This window comes from Dermacentor albipictus, chromosome 9 (assembly GCF_038994185.2).
Source record: "Dermacentor albipictus isolate Rhodes 1998 colony chromosome 9, USDA_Dalb.pri_finalv2, whole genome shotgun sequence".
Classification (NCBI taxonomy): Eukaryota; Metazoa; Arthropoda; class Arachnida; order Ixodida; family Ixodidae; genus Dermacentor; species Dermacentor albipictus.
Genome location: NC_091829.1, coordinates 95,071,536 through 95,092,273, shown reverse-complemented (window position 1 = coordinate 95,092,273; position 20,738 = coordinate 95,071,536). Strand labels below are relative to the sequence as shown.

Here is a 20,738-nt window from a genome sequence, read left to right as displayed (position 1 = left end):
AATCTTCGCCTTTAAGAGGAAGCTTTAGCTCGGGCCCAACTCCGACGCGACCTATTCAAATACATGTAAAACGCAAAAACGTTTTTCTGAGATAACCCCTGGACCGATTTTAATGAAATTTGTGGCACTTCAAAGAAAAAGTTGAATTCTAGTGACTGTTGGAAGCGGAAGTTTGTTTTAGGGCCTGCATTTTGTGAAAACGATTTTCAAAAATTCGAAAGTTCGGAAAGAATAGACGCACTAAGTGTACAAATTAATAGATCGGCATCAAGAACAAATATCGCGTTTCTGTAAACGTCATTCATTAGATCATTCAAAGCGGACAAATTCGATATGTCAATTTATATCTCACGGGAATTCGTTACGTTGTGTACAAGGGTTCTGCAAAAGCTGCATTTCCATATTGCTATTTTTTTTAGATCATATCGATGTTGTCCGCTTCAGACGTACTATTAGATGGAATTTACAGAACGTGATATCAATTTTCCTTGCCGAGTACGTAGTTGTAAACTTCATAGTTTCGTTTTCTGAAAAATTTCATTTTTGCGAATTTTTAATAAAGGATTGACGATCTACATAATATATCGGAAACTAACAGTCGCTAGATATTATGTTTTTCTTTTAAATTCAACAAACATCGTCAAATTTGGTGCAGTGGTTGCCGAGAAAAACGAATTCTCCTTTTACATGTACTCAGACAGGAGCATCCGAGCTAAAGCTTGTGGAACGCGATAGCGTTCGGAGATGCTTGCTTCCCGGCGGCTGCAGCTTGTGTAACCGTAGGAGGGACGCGCGTCGCGTTCGTGAAGCAAGACGTGCCCCCGCTTCGGCTCCGGGCATAATCTTTTTTTCGTGCGACCCACACGGCCTAGTGCCTCACCTCTTTGTCAAACGCTTCCTGAAGGTGAGCTCTTTTCAACCATTGCGACCATTATTGCATCCTAACCTGTTTTCGGACCGTATCGACGCCGGAAAGTCTGTTCACCGGGAAACGCTGGCGGCTATCGCTATGCACGAAGGCGAGATTTCTTGTAGAAACGCAGCCTCTTCCGTGGGCATATGAGAAACTGTCCGTGGGCCGCGGATGGATGGATGGATGTTATGAGCGTCCCCTTTGGAACGGGGCGGTGGGTTGCGCCACCAAGCTCTTGCTACTATACTGCCTAATATTCTACCTAGGTTAAACAATGAAAAAAGACAAAAAAAAAACACTATGAACTACCACACCCAAATTTTCTGATCCCCTATTGCGAACTGTGCTTTTGTACGTCTCCGTCTTTTGTCGTTTCCCTACTTTTCTTCCACCAATCCTCCAGTCGGCTCTTACTAATGTCTATTGCGGACATGTTTGCTTTACCACTGCTCCCTCTGAACCCAAGGGCTTCAAGGAGGCCAGTGGTGCCTACATCGACCGCTGGGTAGACGTCTTCACATTCTAATAAAACATGCTCCGTAGTTTCCCTAGCTTTACCACAGCAAGAACATGCTTCTTCTTCCTTCTTATATTTCGCTTTATAGGTGCGTGTTCTAAGGCATCCTGATCTCGCTTCGAAAAGTAATGAGCTTCCCTTTGAGTTATCATAAATGGTTTCTTTCCCGATTTCGTTTTTTCCTCTTAAGTAGTTACTCATGGCAGGGTTCTTTTCCATTGCCGCCACCCATGAGATTAATTCAGCTTCTCTGACTTTCCGCTTGACTTTTGTTGTTGTGTTGTCCACCCTACAGGCCGCATACTTGCTGGTAAGCTTCCTAGTTCTTTTTCTCCACTGTGAATCAATGTTTTTCCTGTACAGATACCTGAACACTCTCCCAGCCCATTTACTTTCTTCCATATTCCTCAGCCGTTCTTCACACTCAATTTTACTGCAAGCTTCCCTCAGTTCAAAACTAGTCCAGCCCATATCACCCTGCACAGCTTCATTTGTAGTCTTCCCGTGAGCGCCCAATGCGAGGCGACCCACTGACCTTTGGTTCCCGTTGAGTCCCGATTGTACCCCTGATTTATAGCAAACAACCGCATTTCCAAAAGTAAGTCCTGGAACCATTACCCCTTTCCACATACCTCGGAGGACCTCGTACCTATTGTATCCCCATAGCGCTCTGTGCTTCATTATGGCTGCATTTCTCTTCCCCTTTACTGTTATGGTTTTTTCCTGTGTTTCCATATATCCGTTGCCTTCGTTTATCCATATACCAAGGTATTTATATTCTGTTACCCGAGGTATTTCTTGGCCCTGTATCTCCACTGTCTGTTCACAGTTTTCATTGAATACCATAACACCTGATTTTCTAACCCTAAACTTCAAGCCTAAATCGTTGCCTTCCTGTCCACAGATATTAGCCAGACGTTGCAAATCACTTTGCTTGTCAGCTAGCAACACAATGTCATCCGCATAAAATAAACCTGGGAGTTGCTGCTCTATTACTGTACCCGCCTGTTTCCATGAGAGATTAAACCCGATATTACATTCTTCTACATGTACATCATAAACAACAACGGGGATAAAGGCCACCCCTGCCTCAGTCCCTTGTTGATATGAACTTTCTCCTCACTCCTCATCCCTTCCCATTCAACGCAAACGGTATTTTCTAGGTAAATCTCTCTCAAAAGCTGTATACAATCGTTACCTAAGCCTTCCCCTTCCAGGATATCCCACAATATGTTGCAGTCCACGTTGTCGTAGGATCCTGTAATGTCTAAAAAGGCCACATACAACGGTCTGCTTTCTGCTTTTGATATTTCAATACACTGAGTAAGAACAAACAAGTTGTCATCCAAACGCCTACCTATTCTGAAACCATTCTGAAGCTCTCCCAAAATGCCATTATTCTGTGTCCATGCTTGAAGCTTTGATTGCCTGCATTGCTAGCCTGTATATTACCGATGTAATGGTCAACAGTCTATACGAGTGAATTCTGTCTTTCTCCCCCTTTCCTTTATAAATCAAATTCATTCTATTTTGTCACCAGCTGTCTGGTATTCGTCTATCTTTTAAAGTTCTTTCCACTGCTTTCACCAGAGCTTCCTTACTTTTTGGTCCTAGTTCATTTATCAGCCTAATGGGAACCTCGTCTAGCCCTGTGGCTGTACGCTTAGGAATTTTCTCTTCCGCTTTCTTCCGGTTTAAATTTGTTAGCACCAGCTGCTTTTCCCCTTGGGTCTCTTTCATGCTCTTTTTTTCAACAAGTATAACCTCGTCATTGCCTTGGAAAGATTCGGCTGTTGCTTTTCGGATGTAATTTATTGCCGCTTCTCCTTCGAGTCTGTTTTCATCTTCGTCTAGGATATGTTGTTGTATTGTTGTTGACTTCCTGCCTAATAATTTTATGTGGTTCCAAAATATTCTAGGTGCGGCCTTCTGTTTCTCACGTATTTCTGACAACCAACGTTCACTTTCACCTTTTAATTTTGCTTGCACCAGTATTTGAACCATAGACTTTTTCTCTCGGTATATTTCCCATTTACTAGTTACTTCATCCTGTGGCAACTGCGCCTTCTTTGCCTGCCTGTGCTCTCGAGATGCTTTCTGTCGTTCGGCGATCGCTTCTCGTATCTCCTTGCTCCACCAGCTTTTCGTTTTTTTTCCTTTCCAACGATAATGTTGGTTCTCTTTCCGTATTTCTGTCTTTATTACACTTATAAGCTCACCATATTCCCACTCTTTACTTGGCCATTTGCCAAGTTCTTCCTCAACTCTAGTGACTGTATTTGCTAGTGACTGTCCTTCAAATTTGCGCGGGCTAATCTCGGAGGCTATGGTCACTCTATTATTGGTAGAAACACCGGACAAGGGGTTTGCGTTTTGAGTTTGTATGTAACAGAATTATGTTTTCTCGTATATTCAAATTATATTCCGATGCTATCATGTCTGTACGTGGTGTGTAAGTCGTACTTTACGATTTTTCTGATGTATTTTACCCTGAGAAAATGAATTAGTTCACTAACTTCCTTGCGCTACTTGGAGGGCCTGCATTACATAGGGAATTACGCTATACATCGCTCATGGAGCCAGACTTTTCCTTCTAAACCACAACCATTCACAATGCCAGGGCCGCTATTTTGTAGCGCTGCCTTATTCTATGCTATTCCTATTATCCACCACACACGTTGATAATGTGGGCAGACCGTCGCTCTGACCACTGGGCAAGTGCAAGAAGCCTGAAAAAGCATAGCATCGGAAAAGGCATTGCTACAAAATACCGGCCCAGGTATGCAAGCAAACTGCTTATTCGTTCCTAATGCTCCATTGGAATTTTGAATAAAGAAGGCTTCATAAGTTGCAATGTTATGTAATGCAATGTTATTCACAACATTGTGAATAGGATTTGAACATAATTTTATATAACATGTTTGTCCCTCCTCAATAAATGTTTTGTCGACATCATAATAAAGGTGAAAATGAGTATATTTTTATATGAAAACTGTTCGAAAGGTATTACATATTCATTTCTGGCACTATTTGACCTGCATTCGGTCTCAAATATTACGATTTACACACCGCTAGGAATCGCCCAGCCACGCCATCTCAACATCCAAACAGTCATCTCTGGTGCACTGTTGTCAGTCCTTTTAGATAATAGCCTTTCCTTTCTTTGGGGGGGGGGGGGGGGGGGGGTAGAGGGGGTTGTATTTCTTGGCCTTACCCTTGACAGTTTAGCCGAGAGTAATAAAAGTCTGGTCAGCTGGTCACTTGGGATAGCAAGCACAAACAAGTACAAACTTACCGTCATCTCGACGAACAGTCCCCAAGCCATTCTGAAAATTTGGCAACGATGCACGGCCACACCTGTAAGCCAAATTTGCATGAGGAGATGCAATTCTGGCTTGCCCATGAATTGAACCATCATGATTACTTACCCGCATTAATTACCCAGAGATTTCAAGAAAAACCTATGGATACCCCTATTTATAGCATCTGCAACAACTCTGCTCGTTCCACTGTGTTGGCCCAAATCCTTGTGCATCTTGAAGGGCCGAGGGCCAAATTCTAGCACATAAATAGCTTTCATAGAACACTTTTCCCACATACAGGCGCCGACAAAAGTGGTATACTCCACGCAGTGGGAGCCGGAGCAGCGGCACACTGCATCGCGACGCCATCTACATTGACAAGAGTCAAGCGACATGCCTGCAGATAAAGGGCACTCATTGGCTGTCTCGATCCCAGATGTTGCCTGTAGATGGCGTTGCGATGCAGTTTGCAATTGCTCCGACTCCTGCTGCGTGGAGTATACAACTTTTGTCAGCGCCTGTACATAAGCTCAGTTTAGATTTTGTCATAATATCGCTTCACCAACGCAAGAAACAAAACTTATCTAGCAAACAAAACAAGCTCGGGGATTGTAAACTACGCTGAAGGAACCGCAAGCTTAACAAGCTTCGGCAATATTAAAGACATAGGCTACAAGGAATGCAGTAGCAATGTGCCAACATCGCACACCTACCGTTAACGCACGTGGAACAAACGTGTCAACTTGAAGGTCAAACACAAGAGCTTACACTGCACTGTTAATTGTACAAAATGCCACACAGAATGTGCTTTTCTTCCACGCTTACGCCATGGAGTGCAACTTTTCTTTTACAAATATTATAGGGCACATAGGAATGTTCACTCTCCAAATTCACACGACTATTGATTAGACTATCAATGACTATTAATGTAGATCATTATTTTGCATACAGCTTGTATGTATACAATGTGTGCATGTTGTTTTTTTTGGTAAATATCATTGAATTTTGACTTTGTATGAAATGCATACTTGCCTTTTTTTGTTTTGCGTGTGTTATAGATTTTATATCACATTACGATTTTCCATTACGGTTTCATAGGTCTTCCTGACATTCCACTCACTCCAGGGCGTCTGCTTTGAAATCGCAACTCAATAAATTTCAATTTTAACCCACATGCAGCAGCAGCAGGTTGCCCTACCTTGGCATCACAAGAAAGTAACCCATCTTAGCAATCTTCAGAAGCAGAATGAATGCCGTCACCAGACCTACATGGCTTTGAATTTAAATTTCATGAGAACCATTACAGGGCTCCACAACTTTATCTCAACCATCTACGACTATGACTGAGAACCTTGAACATTTCCAGAGAGGCAATTCAGTCTGAAGCAGTACCACTTTTGATTGTAACCATTCAAAGCATTAGGTAGTTCACGTTGGGAGAACAAGGAGATCGATACTTTTTCAAGTTGTAAACATTTGCATGGCATACTGTATACTTGCTTGAAAGCATAAGATAGTACACTGAGTGAATGTGCCTCGCTTACGCCGGATCCTTTTCAAGACAACTTACACGTTCCATGCCATTATATGCGTGGGTGTCTGCTGGGCTTTGTTTGCCTTACAGATGCTGCTTCGATTTGCTGGTTCAGGGGGCTCCTTTTAACCCATGTGTGACCACACAAAGGTAAACTATATGATCCGGCATCACAAGCTTACGAAATACGAGATCTCAGAAAATCTTAAATGTTTTAGTTGTGGCCGAGGCTGGTAAAGCCGTATACCATTATGTTCTCACTTGCTAGTACCAGCTGGAAATGCACATAACTGACTGCGGATTCTGGCTGTGGTTTCCCACAACCCATGGTTAGAAAACTTTTGATGCCTACTGTACAAATACAGTGCTGAAGCTGCCGAACACACACAGCTGAAAGAAAGTACAGTGGCCTCCACAATGTAGCGGACCTGCGAGGATCAATTATGATGCTGCGAAGACGCGAAAGGCAACACTGCTTTGGTGCCTTAGTGCACAATGATGGCATAAGGTCTTGCACATGCCAAGACCTCCTCTAATAGCAGCTGGAAACATGCAACATCCCAATGGCTGACATTACTGCATGCAGCTCAAATTATAAAGCCTAGACGTGAACTATCTTCTCTCCAATGATGTGCAGAGAGAGAACACAGCATAAAATGTGCAGTATTTGTCAAAAAATAATGAAGCCAATGCATGCGTTGACTTCCATTGAACTGACATTAAACAGTCTGCATCACGTTACGTATGCACAGCTCAAAAGCTTTAGGTCTGTATCCCCAAACTTCTTTATGCAAGTGCCATCTTCAACTGGCCAAAGCCAAAATGTCTGTCAATGAGGGAAAGGCAAGCTCTCATCCTCAAACTCCAAATCTTTCCAGTGCTGGGAGCACCATAGAAATGACAGATCTGACCTGGATTTATCTCCAAACGTGTAGCGGCTCTGTTGCTTTTGAGGAAGGCTGTACACGAGAGACTCGGACTCGTGCGAATGCATTAATGCAAGACTCCGAGTATACCGCAAATGTGGTGACACTGTAGGATCTATATTTGTCCTCCCATGGAATAATAATAATAAAAAAAAACTTCCTATGTATACAGCGGCAGTGTTTAAGAAGAAGCTGGCTAATAACTAATTGGTAAATGTAGGGATCCTGGTCTCTACACATACATTACATATATCATCTGTAATGTATGTATCAATGTATGTATGTATCAATGTATGTAATGTACTACGCATGATAGCTGAACCCAAAATTGGTGTCATGAACCAGAGTTTCCAACAAGAAGCACTAGAGGGAAATTGGGCACTAGTGTCTATGGGAGCTGCAAACATGGCATTCGGGCAGCGCAGGACGTATTTGCCTGAACTATGCCCTTCTATCTCCAAACTACTTTGCATATTATTAATCATGTTCAACAAAATGTTGCATTATAAATGCAATCATATTCAAGCTGATTGTGCATGTGCACATATTCTTATTGGTTTATGCGTTAAGAAAAATATGGTTGCTTGGAAATTTAGGAGCAGATATGGAAAATAAGAGCAGATAAAGTGTAACAGATCCACAAGTGCAAAGATTAGACAAATCTATGTACTGCTGATCATTTTCATAGTAGCTGAACTATTGCAGGGCTGGAATCCCTTTAGGCAATACCCTGTCACACGGACACTCAAGTCTCTTGGACAAAAAGACTTCGCCTAAAAAATAGTTTTGCTCACAGACACACGACAAGGAGCGATCTCTTTTTAAGAAGCGATCTTTTCTGGAAACGGAGTTCGTCGATCTATTTTATGGCCAAAAAGTAGCAGCCTCAAAACAAATGGGGGCCAGCAATTATCATTAAGCAAATGCATATTTCTCTCTTGCATAGGCTCATCGTAAAAAATAATTGTGTCTCGCAGAAGGTATAGTAAACGCAGTAATGCTCATTTTCTTCTGTACCGTCATAAGCAGGTCGAACGCTCTCTAAACTACTACAATAAATCTTTACATTAGCATCTCTTAATCTGGTGGTGGTGGTGTTAAATTTATTTGAAAACCGTGTAATAAAAAGTTTTTACTTCGTATTTCGGGATACATCAGTTTACTTTGGCCGAGTTTGTTTCAAACGCTAGTTCCAAGCTTTCTGTATAGTCTATCCAGAAGGAAACACTAAAAAGAGATTGTCGGTGCCGTGTGTCTGCCGCGCAACACCTCTTTAATAAAAAGTCTTTCAACTTGGTAAAAGACCGCTTACGTAAAAGAGTGTTTTGCGTGCTCGTGCGACGGAGGTAGGAAACTCTGTCAAAAACATGCTTGAACTTGACTCTCCTGGTTCGGTTTAATTTGGCTCTATAAACCGAGCGTGTGTGGAAATGTGCACTAGGAGGAAGAATGCAAGGTTTCCCTGCTTTTTGCGAGCCTCTGTGCATAAACTTACCCATGCATTTGGAAATGTACCTTTGATTTGAAGCTCATGCTTGACTTGGTCAAGATTATGCCAGACATGAACGTGCCGAAGGAAAGGCAATGAGCACATCGGGCAGGTTCACGCCAGCGGTCATCTTGTGCAAGTCGAGCATGGGCTTCAAGTTGAGGTATATTTATGAATACAGGGAGGGGGGGGGGCTTAGTTACCACGGTAGGTCACTGGGGGTACAACTTGCGAGCTAGAAATTCAAGAGGGGGAGGGGGGGGGGGCTGCCTGCCCCCCTCAGCGCGTCTCCTCGAAGGCAGGGTGGACGAGTACAGTGCCAATAAAATGGACCGTGAAAATTAAAAGCAGATAGACAAGAGAGCTCCGGATGGTGCACCCGTTCGGGTTGAAAGCACACTATGTTGTTGGGCTAGTTGGTGCGCGTTTCGACTGGAACCGTTGCACAAACAAAGAGGATGACGACAGAGAGAGAACATAGAGCGTTGGTCTTTTCTATCTATACTCCGTTTTATACTTGGCAGGCAATGCTATGAAATCTGTGCAAGTATAGTGTGGTCGAAGAAGTGTCACTCCTCACGTTTCAAAGTGCTCTGCGATACTTTAAACTAAGGATGGCTACTTTATGTTGAAACTACAATTTGTAGACGAAAGGCTAAGTCGAATCAGGCATTATTCCTACACTTTTGCACTTCCAGTATGCGAAGCACTGTTTTGGCCGCACCGAGCACAGTGGCCATTGGTTGCCGAAACGTGTCACTCCACTCGTTGGATAGTAAACAAATTCAAATCTGCAACGCCTTCCTTGCATAAGACAGTGTTACGTCGAATTACGTGAGGCATGTGTATATTTCTGTATTTCTCTTGTATGTGATGTACTACTTATTGGTTGTGAATGCAAGAAGTGAGATAAGTTTCCCTAGCCTCTGTAGCGTTGCCTGCTGTGTATGAAATGAAGTGTAGCTTATTCTGTTGAGAAGACAGTGCATACACCCTGCACATGCCGATAATGCAGGAAAGGGAGCTGGGCAACAGGTTTAGTCTACCACCGCATGTGCTGTGTGTGTACAGAGAGTTACAAAGATGGAAGCACCAGGCGCACACAACTGTTCCCAGCTAGAGCATTAGCTCGTTTCCGCTGAAATTCAGCACACAGGCAGAATTTTCTGATGGTTTTCGTTTAACACTATGTCCGCGAGCATTATTTGCCCCATTTCTGTCCACGACAAACCCAAAGTATGCGTTGCCTGTGGCAATGGCACAAAAAAAAACATTTTGATTTTGCTGCAACGGAATGGCAACACCGTCGGTCCCCTATATGGCAAACATCTGGCAACATTACCTGTGCGTGAAATTTCAGCACCAGCGAGCCAGCAGTTTAGGTACGAGTTACGTACACCCGACACTCAATTCATGGAAGACTACTAGGTGCAGTGTCACCCTTCTTTGTAGGATAACTAAGTAAAAGCCTGTCCGCATTTTGTCGTCGTCCTCTCTGTTTTCGTCTTAGCTGGAAGCAAATGAGGGAAGCACTTGCTGAGCTACTCGCGCGGAGTGAACACAGCAACAGGTGGCATTATCCCCACCGCAGGCCGGCCAGGAAAAGGGTGCGAGGATGCCAAACAGCCAAGCTCTTTATCTCAGCCACACACACTGGGTCACCACCCCCCCACACAGAGAGGCCTGCCCCCGTGGGGGAGGCAAGGAACGCGCCCCGAGGCACACCGCGAGTCTGTACAGCGGCCACCGCGAGGCCCGAGCAGAAGACTAGAGTGCCGGCGCGTGGCGGTGCGCCCCCCCAATCCCGTGAGGTCCGCACCGTCACGCACACACACGGTCGTCGTCAACACTGTCACGTTGAGGGCCTTCGCCGCTGGGGTGGCGTCGTGCCGCCCGCACGTATCCGCTGCGAACGCCTCGTCGTGTGCTTGGCCTCACGACAGCGCTGACAGGTGAACTCATCGGGAATGTTGTTGCGCCGAATCTTGGCGCACGACAGGTGGATCCAGGTGAGGCACTCGGAGCACTCAATCATGGGCCGCCCGGCAAATGGCTTCAGGCAGAAGCAGGTGATCAGGTCGTGAGAGTCGTCGTCCGCGAGCGTGGTAACCTCGGACAAGGTGCCCCCTCCTGTGGCGAAGCGACACAGAAATTGTGGTCAGCGCTCCGTACTGCCGATTTTATGAGAGGCGGTATCTTAAATCAAGAATATGGACATCCAAGACAGCCCATGCCTCCATGTGCTCAGCAATTATTAAATGAAAAAAAAAATTAAAGAAATAGCATATTGAAAGTGCATCCACATTTCAGTTCTCGCATCCCATGGCACCTTTGCCTGTTCAACCTATTGGCTAGGCCAATTGGTGCCATAGTGAAAAAAATACTGCCAAAGCATATTAGTTGAGAACATGAGCTCCAAATCAGGCGAAAGCTTTGCAGCGACAAGGGGAAAATGGAACCACCACTGCCCCAGTGAAGCAAGGGGAAAAGGCTTTCACCTTCCTTGCTGCAAAAATGTCACAACACACCCAAAAGAGGCACATGCAGTGGCGCGAGAATTGTGCGCACGTAAGTACAATTTTGCAACAGCAGTCGGAAAGCTTCCTTGAAGTGTGCTTGCTAGGGACAACAGGTGTGTGGTTCCTCAAGTTTCAGTGTAAAAATAGTTCAAGAGACGAGCCAGTTTACTGCACTGTGTGTGCTCAGTATAAATGTGCGAAAAAGATCCATATCGATAATTTCCAACTCCATATTTGCTCCATCTCGACAAACCCACTCTGTTACTATGGGGAATGGTTTCATTGCAAACAAGTCATGCCTTAATTAAACAAGGTATCACACATTGCCATGCAGGGCAAAAATAAAATGTTAAAAGGGAGCGCTGGGAAGGGGCGTTATTTGCTCTTTCACAGTGGCACACAGAGCTCAGATCTGTTAACAGCAAAATGCAGCTGCACAGCCGGCACTATCGTCTGTGCCATCCGCTGACGACCACTGGTGCTATCGGTGAGGGTAAAAGGGTGCACTGCAAGAACTAGGTGCCCAAATTTGGCTCGTGTCCACTTTCCGGCAGACGAGAGTGACAGCTCTCGTGTGCTATAGCGATGATGCTGGGTCACAGGCACTTACTGATGCATACATCAGCAGATTGCAAGCACCTTGCCATTCGTCAGTTCTCACGCCCCGGGATCGAGCCAGCATTTGTGAAAACTACGACTCACAACGGGATCACAGTGCAAAGAGAGATGTCTGGTTAATACAGTTCAGGCATATGACACTGCTGATCATGGCACCATTGGTAGATGGCATAGATGGTATTGCTGGCTACACGTTCGCATCGTGCTGTTAGCAGGTCTGAGCCACGTGCCAACTCTCCAATGGGGTTATAGAACACTGAAACCACTGGGAGGGTGACACCCAAATTTTCTTTAAGCCTACAGGTGGACAAATTCTCAGAGTGCAGGAAGGTGTGACGCTAAACATTCCGAAAGGTTTGGTGAAGACATTAGAAGGTAGGTGATGTCTCCTAACAAATGATAAAAGGGCTTGCAACAAACTACTGTATTTACTCGCATATTGCTCGCACCTCGCACACTGGCCTTCAGAAGTCCGATTTTTTTTTTTTTCAAATTATGCAGGAGGATTTCCCCCACATAATAATCACACCCCTCAACATTGCATCTATCTCTAGAGTGCGAGCATTATGCAAGTGTATACGGTACGCTTTCCCCACTGGAAACCTCTGCTCTGTTTTATCTGCTATTCAATGAAAACTGCAGCTCCTGTCTTCATTCTATAAGGAGGCTGCAGTTGACTGCATGTCTTGGGAACACTTTTCGTTCCCATGTGACTAAGCCTTCAAGCTCTGCACAGTTCGTGAACAACAAACCCTGTAATGCCCCCTCAATTACTTTTACCAAGTGACAAGCCACATTCTCAACTTAACGTCGGAAAAACATCTAAACAGACAATTGTCACACCAGGACGTGCAGTGACAAAAGATATGGATCAGGGTGCTAAAACTCACGCAAGCCGTCGGACTGCATTAAGAGCACGTGGCTCATTGCGGGCTGCACAGTGGCACGTTCGGGCGGCGCGGCAGGGCAGCCCAAGGTTTTGCCAACTGAAACGGGGGGTGGGGCAAGGTGAGCACTCGTGAACCAGTTGATCAAGAGCAAGTTTGCTCCGGATCGAAGAATTCACATTCCACTGGTGGATCTGCGGAGGGTTCGCGCATTTCACTAGTTGCATCAAATCAACACGTCCAGCGCTTGCGTGTTTGTCCCCGCCAGTGCACAGAGTGCTCCTGACAAGCCAGCTGAGCGTACGAGACGAGTCTCGCCTGGTTTTAACACTTCGTGGAAGCACCAGGCTACAGCACTTTCCACGACGGCTGCATTTATGTTGACACGGCACTGAATCTGACATACTTTTGCACTTCCTTTTTGTGATGGCTGTACTTTATGCTGATGCAGATGTTATCATTTGAAGTAGCGACGCCCAAATTATCATGGTGCCCGAATAATCGCAAGAAACTTAAGACTCGACAGAAACCAAGTGGTCTGTCTGCAATAATTTGGCGTGAATCCGTTTTTTTGCTTGCCACACATCAGATATGTATTTGCCAAACCAGAGCACTTGCTCGAGGGTTTGACCAACTGCTGCAGATCCATCAGTGGAACCCACGCCTCACTAGTCACTCGTTTGTCACCCTTCACGTAGACAAGCCACAAATTCATTAAAAAAAAAGGCATGACAATATGCAGTGCAGACAACAAGGGCAGACGAATGCATTTAAACCCTCTTCTCTGTGCTTTCCCACTTTTATGTTCACTATACAACCTTTCAAAACTTCACTAGCAGTAGAGTTCATCACAGATCTATATTGCCTGCACTGAAAGTGATGGCAAAGCCACCTCTCATGACATCGTGCCTTGCAGCCTTCCTATAGTTGAATAGCAGTAGCATCTGTTCCAACTTGTCAGCTTTTGCCAGTGTTGAATCCGGAGAGTGAATCTCAATATAAGAATGTGGCACAGCGTGTAGAACATGCTGGGCATTGCAGGGTTAAAGGCAATTAGGTCAAGTTAGGTAATTACACATCAGGGATAATAAAAAGTCACATGTCTGCTTGGGATTAGTAAATTTTTTATCAGTAAAGGACTACAACGCTTTTTAAATGTTAAAGAAGGAAGGGGGGGACACAGTAGAGCAGGTTGTGAGAATGCCTCCTGCACAGGAAGTGTGCTGTAACATGCCACAATACTTCGAAACCCATAAAGTAATGTCAACCACCAATACTGCATTTTATTTTAACAAGTTAGGCCTTCATTTTCATTGGTAGTAATCAAGCTGTTCCCACTAAATAAATGCAAAAATAGTGTTGAAAAAATACCTTACCACTTTGAAAATGATTTGGTATTGCTTTAGCGTTCCTTTAGTGTTGATACTGCAGATCACTTACAATAAAAGGCAGAATGAAGCGAGAGAGAAATTTGCAAAACATTAATAATAATAATATATGGGGTTTTACGTGCCAAAACCACTTTCTGATTATGAGGCACGCCGTAGTGGGGGACTCCGGAAATTTTGACCACCTGGGGTTCTTTAACGTGCATCTAAATCTAAGTACACGGGTGTTTTCGCATTTCGCCCCCATCGAAATGCGGCCGCCGTGGCCGGGATTCGATCCCGCGACCTCGTGCTCAGCAGCCTAACACCATAGCCACTGAGCCACCACGGCGGGTAATTTGCAAAACATTACACCAATTGCAAATTTACATCGTACATCATGCTTTGTTTGTACCCAATCCCTTATAGTCAGTTTGTTTTTATAAATTCTAAATGCAGTCTTGGTCATGCATTATGCTAAAAATATTGTTTCCCTATTTAAAGAATCATCAATTGAGTTCAGCATGTTAGAGGCACAGAAATGTACGATTATCATGCCATGAATGTGGCTTCCTCACAGCGTCACATGTTTGTGACAATGCATAGACAGGTCATACTTAACATGCATTATGCTAAACATATTGTTTCCCTATTTAAAGAATCATCAATTGAGTTCAGCATGTTAGAGGCACAGAAATGTATGATTATCGTGCCATGAATGTGGCTTCCTCATAGCGTCACATGTTTGTGACAATGCATAGACGGGCCAATGAGACAGGTCATACTTAACATACACATGGTCTCTTGAGTCAAATGCCGTAACTATGTCTGTTCTAGCCAATTTGTATGTCATCACATTCTAGAAAACACATCTAGGCAGACTGAAGTGCATGATTTTCATGCAATGAATGTGGATTTCTCATAGTGTCACGTGTTTGTGATAACACAGACGAGCCAACGAGATGGGTCGTACTTAACATACACATGGTCTGTCAAGTCAAATGTCACAACTCCAACGTCTGTTCTAGCCAATTTGTATGTCATCACATTCCAGAAAACACAGACAGCTCTGAAGTCAAAACAAGTACAAAAGCAGAAGATATAAACTGTGCGTCGAATTCAGAGGCATCACTGCTGCCTCGTCTTTGTGATAACTCTCAGTGCAGCCACTTTTTGGAATAAGGTAATGCAGCAAAGCCATGTTTAATGCAAAACATGTTAGATAAACTGCTTATACCAGAGTTGGGCATTGAAGCGGCAAGGAAAATGCAACACGCCTACATGCCCAAACATTGTATTTGGTTGGACAGTATTCACTTCTGATTGCCCAGCTATGACCTGCAGCACCGATACATCCCTGCACTGTATTTGCCATGTGACTAGTGACGAGGTCACATGTACAGGGTTACAGAGTTGTATGAAGGAAGATAAAGGTGTTGCTATCAAGATGGCCTGCTTTAGTGCTGCTGCATTCAACAACAAAATGCATGCCACTTATTGGCAGACCACAACACAGCATAGACAACAAGTCATATCATAAAGGCTATTGGCAATCTATAAATATAGTGTTAAAAAAAAGAAGACCACTCAAAAAGAATGGTGTGTTTCAATTTGCGGATGAACCGTAATAACCGCTGCCGCCGTTAGTGTGTCACCTCCTTGAAAGGAGAGTTTATCTTTTCAGCAGCCTAGGAGACTTTGGAATTTTTCAATTAGAAACTTGTTCGAATGCTTTACAGTTACGTGCACGAGGCTGTCCTTAAAAAGTATCCAATTGTACAAATTAGACTTGCATCCCTCGAAGGAAGTTACGGCCCAGGGTTTCACTGAAACGAACCTGCAAGCTGCGTGTACAACTTTTGCTGCAGAATTGCAGGAAGCCAGTGTTAATTGGCATTTTGCATCCACGTCTTTATCGCATCTGGCGATCACCCAAGGATATACCAATATTGGACAGCACACACACATTAATGCACTTCGTTACTCGAGTGGAACTTGTATATCAATGGCTGTCTCAAATGCGTGCCTTTTCCAAGTGCCCACACCGCATCTTCACAATTTATAGGCAAAAGCAGTCACCGATGCTGCCATGTAACTTGCGTGAATAAAGACGGCTGCCATTATTCTTAACAGGTACAGTTGCATTCTCTACTGCTCAAACAAGTGAATTTAGAGGTGCCCTTCTCACAATACAGTGGCGATTGTTCACACATGCCCTTCATTACTAAGTTCATTACTAAGTACTTCATTACATCACCAGAGGCACAAATCCAAGGATGTGCTCATAAGCTGTGCAGATGTTATGATGTGCGTAGAGTAGACATATGTAGTTTAATACGTCACGGTCGGTGGAATGAAGGCGCGGATGACAACGCCGCCGCACTAAGACGAGCGGCTACGGTGTATAGATTCCACGTGCACGTTCGCAGCATAGAGACGAAAAAGAAGCAGGTGGAAAAGCGTGTGAGCGGGTCAAGAGGGAGACGGTGAATGTGGCAGACGTGGTGGGACTGAGAAGATGGTGTCCAGGGCACGGGAGTAGTGGCCTGCCGAGTTCCTGGCCAAAGGTTGCCGCAAGCTCCCACATGGGCACCACATGCATCGCCAAGTTCCCTTCCACAGCCCACGGTTGGCAAATGTTGCAAGGAAGTCCAACCCGGGCACAGCCAGCATCTCTACCACCATGCTCCAGCTCCAGCTGGCGAACGCTGAAAGGGCGTCTGGCCATTGCCTCCTCCAACCCCGACGCGCTACAGCGCCATCAACTGCCGCCGCTTCATCGCCTTTGCACCAAGGTCAAACCTCGCTGCCAGCATCGCCACAAGTCCCACAATGTGTCCACCATCTGTACCAAGACTCGGTGGCATTTTTCCTTTACCCATTATAGGGACTTTTCAACAGTGCTGTTAATGCTGACTTAGTTTCTATTAAAATTTTTATGTTTGCTATGAATCTGTACAAACGGCCTTGTCTTTTATATTGGCTTTCAAGTGCTTTGTTTTAAAAAGGATCCTAAACATGAACCGCACCGCTTCGTGACAGTGGTGAATATATAGCCCAAGCACAAGTGCGACGAGATGTCTAGGCACAAAGCCACATAGTTTGTGCTATTATGCAACACGGAATATTTCCGTGATGCAGAGGCTGCATGGTAACGAGAATACGTGAACACACTTTCTTGAGATCAAACGAATATGCAAGGCAATCAAACTACTGCTGATTGCCTGGTTTTAATATATCATAAATGCACTTGTGTCGCGCATTCAGGTTTCCATAGTATATCTTCACGTCTTGGGATTCATAAACAAGCACAGAAAGCTCAGTGCATAAGTGTAGCGGCACTCAAACATTGCTGTAAAGTGGTCACAGCACCTTATCACACAGCCGCCCCAGTGCAACATCCAATAAGCCACCATTTATTAGCTAACAAACCAATGCTGAAGGCCATGAAACAGCTTTCTGTATACGATGCATTGCGACTAGTTCAAAAGGTCTTATCCTGAGAAGAAGGAGTATTAGATAAATGCTCAGAAACAATGTTGAAGAACGTAAGGGCAATATGCATAAATGTGGACGAACGCTAAGCTAAACCACGGCCAACTGAGAGCAAGCAGTACACCTGGTTCTTGCGAGCTCTTAATTGTATTCTCAAACAACTTACACTCAGCAGTATGTTGAAAAAGCTGCACTACTTTAATGTCACTTGGTCTGGCCATGTGTGGACAAAGGTGCACAGTAAAGAACCAGCAACATTATAGCAATTTCTAAACATGTATAATGTCAAACGACCAGATGTACAGGACAGAAGGATGCCTCTGTAGTAAAGATGACTGCTTGACTAAGGGCAGCACGAGTAGCCATGGAGAAGTAACAAGCAACATTAACAGTAAGGAGGATGCGCAAAAGATGGCTAACCTGCCTTCTTGAATGGACTGCTGGGCAGTAACCACTTCTTGTGCGACCATCTAGCAATCTAGCATGTAGTGTCTTCTCCAGGCAATAAGAAATGCTGTACATGGGCTGGCAACTTCACGAAATGGCGTTACGACTACAGGCTCACAGTACACAACAGCAAACTTGCCGGCTCGCAAACGCCGCTGTAGCTTGACAGGGATGCGCTGAGACCCAATGCATGCACATTGGCTTGTGTAGCAGGGTTAGATAATCTTCTACTGCCATTTCTCGAACTATCAACCACCAAAAGTGGCCAGTCGACACAGTTCCAACCTCCTTTCTGGTTTCGGATTACGACTGAGCACCTTGGGTGAATGGCTGCGGTGCTGACGTCAGCACCAGGATTCTGCTGTCAAATTTAGCACTCCTATCATACTGGGAAGTTTTCCAGGCGGCACTGCAGCTTTTCATCTACCAGGTCGCACGAACTCGCGCGAGGTCCGACTTTCAGACGTTCAAGAACATGGCACACACAGATGTGGCGGTTATGTGCAGAACCGTCATTGAACACAAGCCCGAAACCAACGCAATGCAGTGTGCCTGGCCCGTGACAGACTTGCGTGCACGAGTCGTTGACGCCTCGCATGCGATACTGTGCCGTGCATTCGAACATGTCGCGGTGTGCGCTCTGTTTGTCCCCCGCTGCGGCAGTTCACGGGCAGGTCGAACCGACGATTCGAATCGTTTCGTGAACGTGTGCAGGCATCGGGCACACACTGCCTTTCCAGCTTCAAATACGTCCTCACCGTAAGCTGCAAGTGCGAACACGGTATGCGAGCGTCCTGGTGATGCTTCGGTGCGGCACTAACCTAGCAGCAGCCAGTCACCAACCGTACTACGTCCGCGTTAGCAGTTCGGCGAGGCTGCAGGAAAAGACCACGAATCGAAAAGTGCGGCGCAGATACCGCGCCCAAGCCACGAACGCCGATGCCGCCATTGAAATGCGAGGACGGCCGACGAGTCCGACCCGGGCTTGTGGCCGTGTGCCTCAAATGCACGGCAGACTGCTCGCGTTCGGCGCCTTCGATCGGCGTGGGGTCGCGGCGACGGAACAGGCTAGCCCCTCTCACCTTGCTCGCTGTCTTCTTGCTTGACGCTGTCGACGCTGTCCGCCGAGCTGTCGGAAGGGCTGGCCGCGTCCTTTTCTTGCAGTTCCTCCTGCTTGATGCTCTCGTAGTTCTCGTACTCGAGGATGAACTTGCAGAACGAGATGAAGTCCTCGGAAGTCCGCTGGCGCTTTCGCGGAGGCTCGCCATCGGCCTGCGCAACAACGAACCGTGGTGAGCTTCGGCGATGGTGGCCGAGTGCACGATCACGGTCCGCCCGATCCCGCTAGCCTATACATGGCGTCGCGGAGAACGTCACCGCAGTGTTCGGGCCCGTGACCGCCCGCTGGGCCAGCAAAAAGAGACGCCACTTTTCGAGTAGCACTCACCGTCGACGAAGTGAAGCACTCGCTCCTGAATACAAGTGTCTTGGTACCTGCGAGACGAGAAGACACGGGGTAAGAATCGGGGTCATCATGACAGCAGTCAAGACGACCAGGCTGCCTGCTGCCACACGAAACATTCCGACAGCCGTCAAAGGCCACCGGGACTCGATGTCCATCTCGTGAGAGACGTCGAAGGCCCTAAAACACAGTCGCCCGGGCGGCAGGGGCACAGTGGAAACTGCCCATCGCCGTACCTCTCACCGAATGGAGGGGGGGCTACCTCCCAAGTTTTTTGCCGGCCAGCGCAGACAGACACGTACCATTCACGTCTCCTTCCATGCTCGTCAGATGCACGCTGGTGGTCGGAAACGATCATTACATTATCGTCGAGGGGCTCGACCAAACTACGGAAACTTTTAGTCGAGTGGGAACGCAGATCACTCGCTCCAACAGCCAGACGATTTCCCGGCATTCCTCATTGCTCGGGCAAGCTCACTAGCGCCTCTTGACGGCGGGGGTGTCCGGCCGATTAGCCACTTAGCCATTTCGAGCCACTGCACCCACCTTTTCCACAGAATGGAATCGCCCGCTGCAAGATTCCGTAATGATACCGGATCGCGTGTCGAGTTTTATGCATGCGTCGAGTGTGAACGAACCGTGCACAGTATATACGCATCGTTCCATAGTTTGCTCTGTTTGACGCTCCCTCTTCGATGCTACCGATTGCCCTGTTGCATCGATTGATTGCCTCGCGTGCTTCTTACAAACTATTGCCGCCTTGTTGCTATGCGATCGGCGTAGGAGGAAAACGTGCAGCCATTAGACAGTCTAGCAGAGCGTTGTTTCCGCGGTACGTCAGCAACGGCACGCACTGCACCTTCAGCGGCCAACTACATCCTTATAACTTTCACGGTACCAACCTTTCTTTTCTACGTATTGTCTATTCAGCATGCAAAAGGTCTCAGAATGACTCGTCAAAGTTCCTCTTCTACGGTCGAAATAGGTTCCGATTTTCGGGTTACCTTACGGTGTTTCAAAGTACACTGCAGCATCTGGTTTAAGTATGTGCCACCTTTTTTTCCATACCGCACAGGCATCGCAGTACTTTGCAGAGTCTCTTTATTGTCACTAAAACAGACTGTACATTTTATTGACGTCGTGGAATAAATACATACATTAATGAATTGCCATTGCCAGAGTATTTAAGCAGGCTCTCTCTCTAATAACAGCGTGTATACCATCAGAATGATGATGCCGCACAATGCAAAGCCCCCTGTTTT

At 45.8% G+C, this 20,738-nt stretch overlaps 1 protein-coding gene and 1 long non-coding RNA gene across 3 annotated transcripts; one reads left to right on the top strand and one right to left on the bottom strand.

The window, feature by feature from the left end:
- The first annotated feature begins 793 nt into the window (after nucleotides 1-793).
- Nucleotides 794-10,411, top strand: LOC139049515 (uncharacterized). The gene is made up of 3 exons (XR_011508363.1): nucleotides 794-904; nucleotides 6,357-6,416; nucleotides 10,273-10,411. It is a non-coding gene; the product is annotated as an uncharacterized lncRNA (long non-coding RNA).
- LOC139049513 (PHD finger protein 13-like) lies at nucleotides 10,298-19,941 on the bottom strand. 2 transcript variants are annotated; one of them, XM_070525049.1, is made up of 5 exons: nucleotides 19,779-19,941; nucleotides 19,462-19,508; nucleotides 19,097-19,286; nucleotides 12,709-12,804; nucleotides 10,298-10,811 (listed from the first exon to the last, which is right to left on the bottom strand). In XM_070525049.1, exons 1-5 carry the CDS (start codon nucleotides 19,795-19,797, stop codon nucleotides 10,534-10,536), a joined length of 630 nt encoding a protein of 209 aa, XP_070381150.1. In that variant the 5' UTR covers nucleotides 19,798-19,941; the 3' UTR covers nucleotides 10,298-10,533. The 2 variants fall into 2 exon arrangements, with proteins under 2 accessions (XP_070381150.1, XP_070381151.1); XM_070525050.1 differs by lacking the exon at nucleotides 12,709-12,804.
- Between the last annotated feature and the right edge of the window lie 797 nt (nucleotides 19,942-20,738).

What these genes read in the sequence shown, in the direction of transcription:
- LOC139049513 (XM_070525049.1), bottom strand. An exon ending in GCAAGAAGACAGCGAGCAAG is followed by an intron (nt 12,805 to 19,096) that starts GTGAGAGGGGCT and finishes CCCCCGTTTCAG; the next exon opens with TTGGCAAAACCTTGGGCTGC. An exon ending in AATGCAGTCCGACGGCTTGC is followed by an intron (nt 10,812 to 12,708) that starts GTGAGTTTTAGC and finishes GCTTCGCCACAG; the next exon opens with GAGGGGGCACCTTGTCCGAG.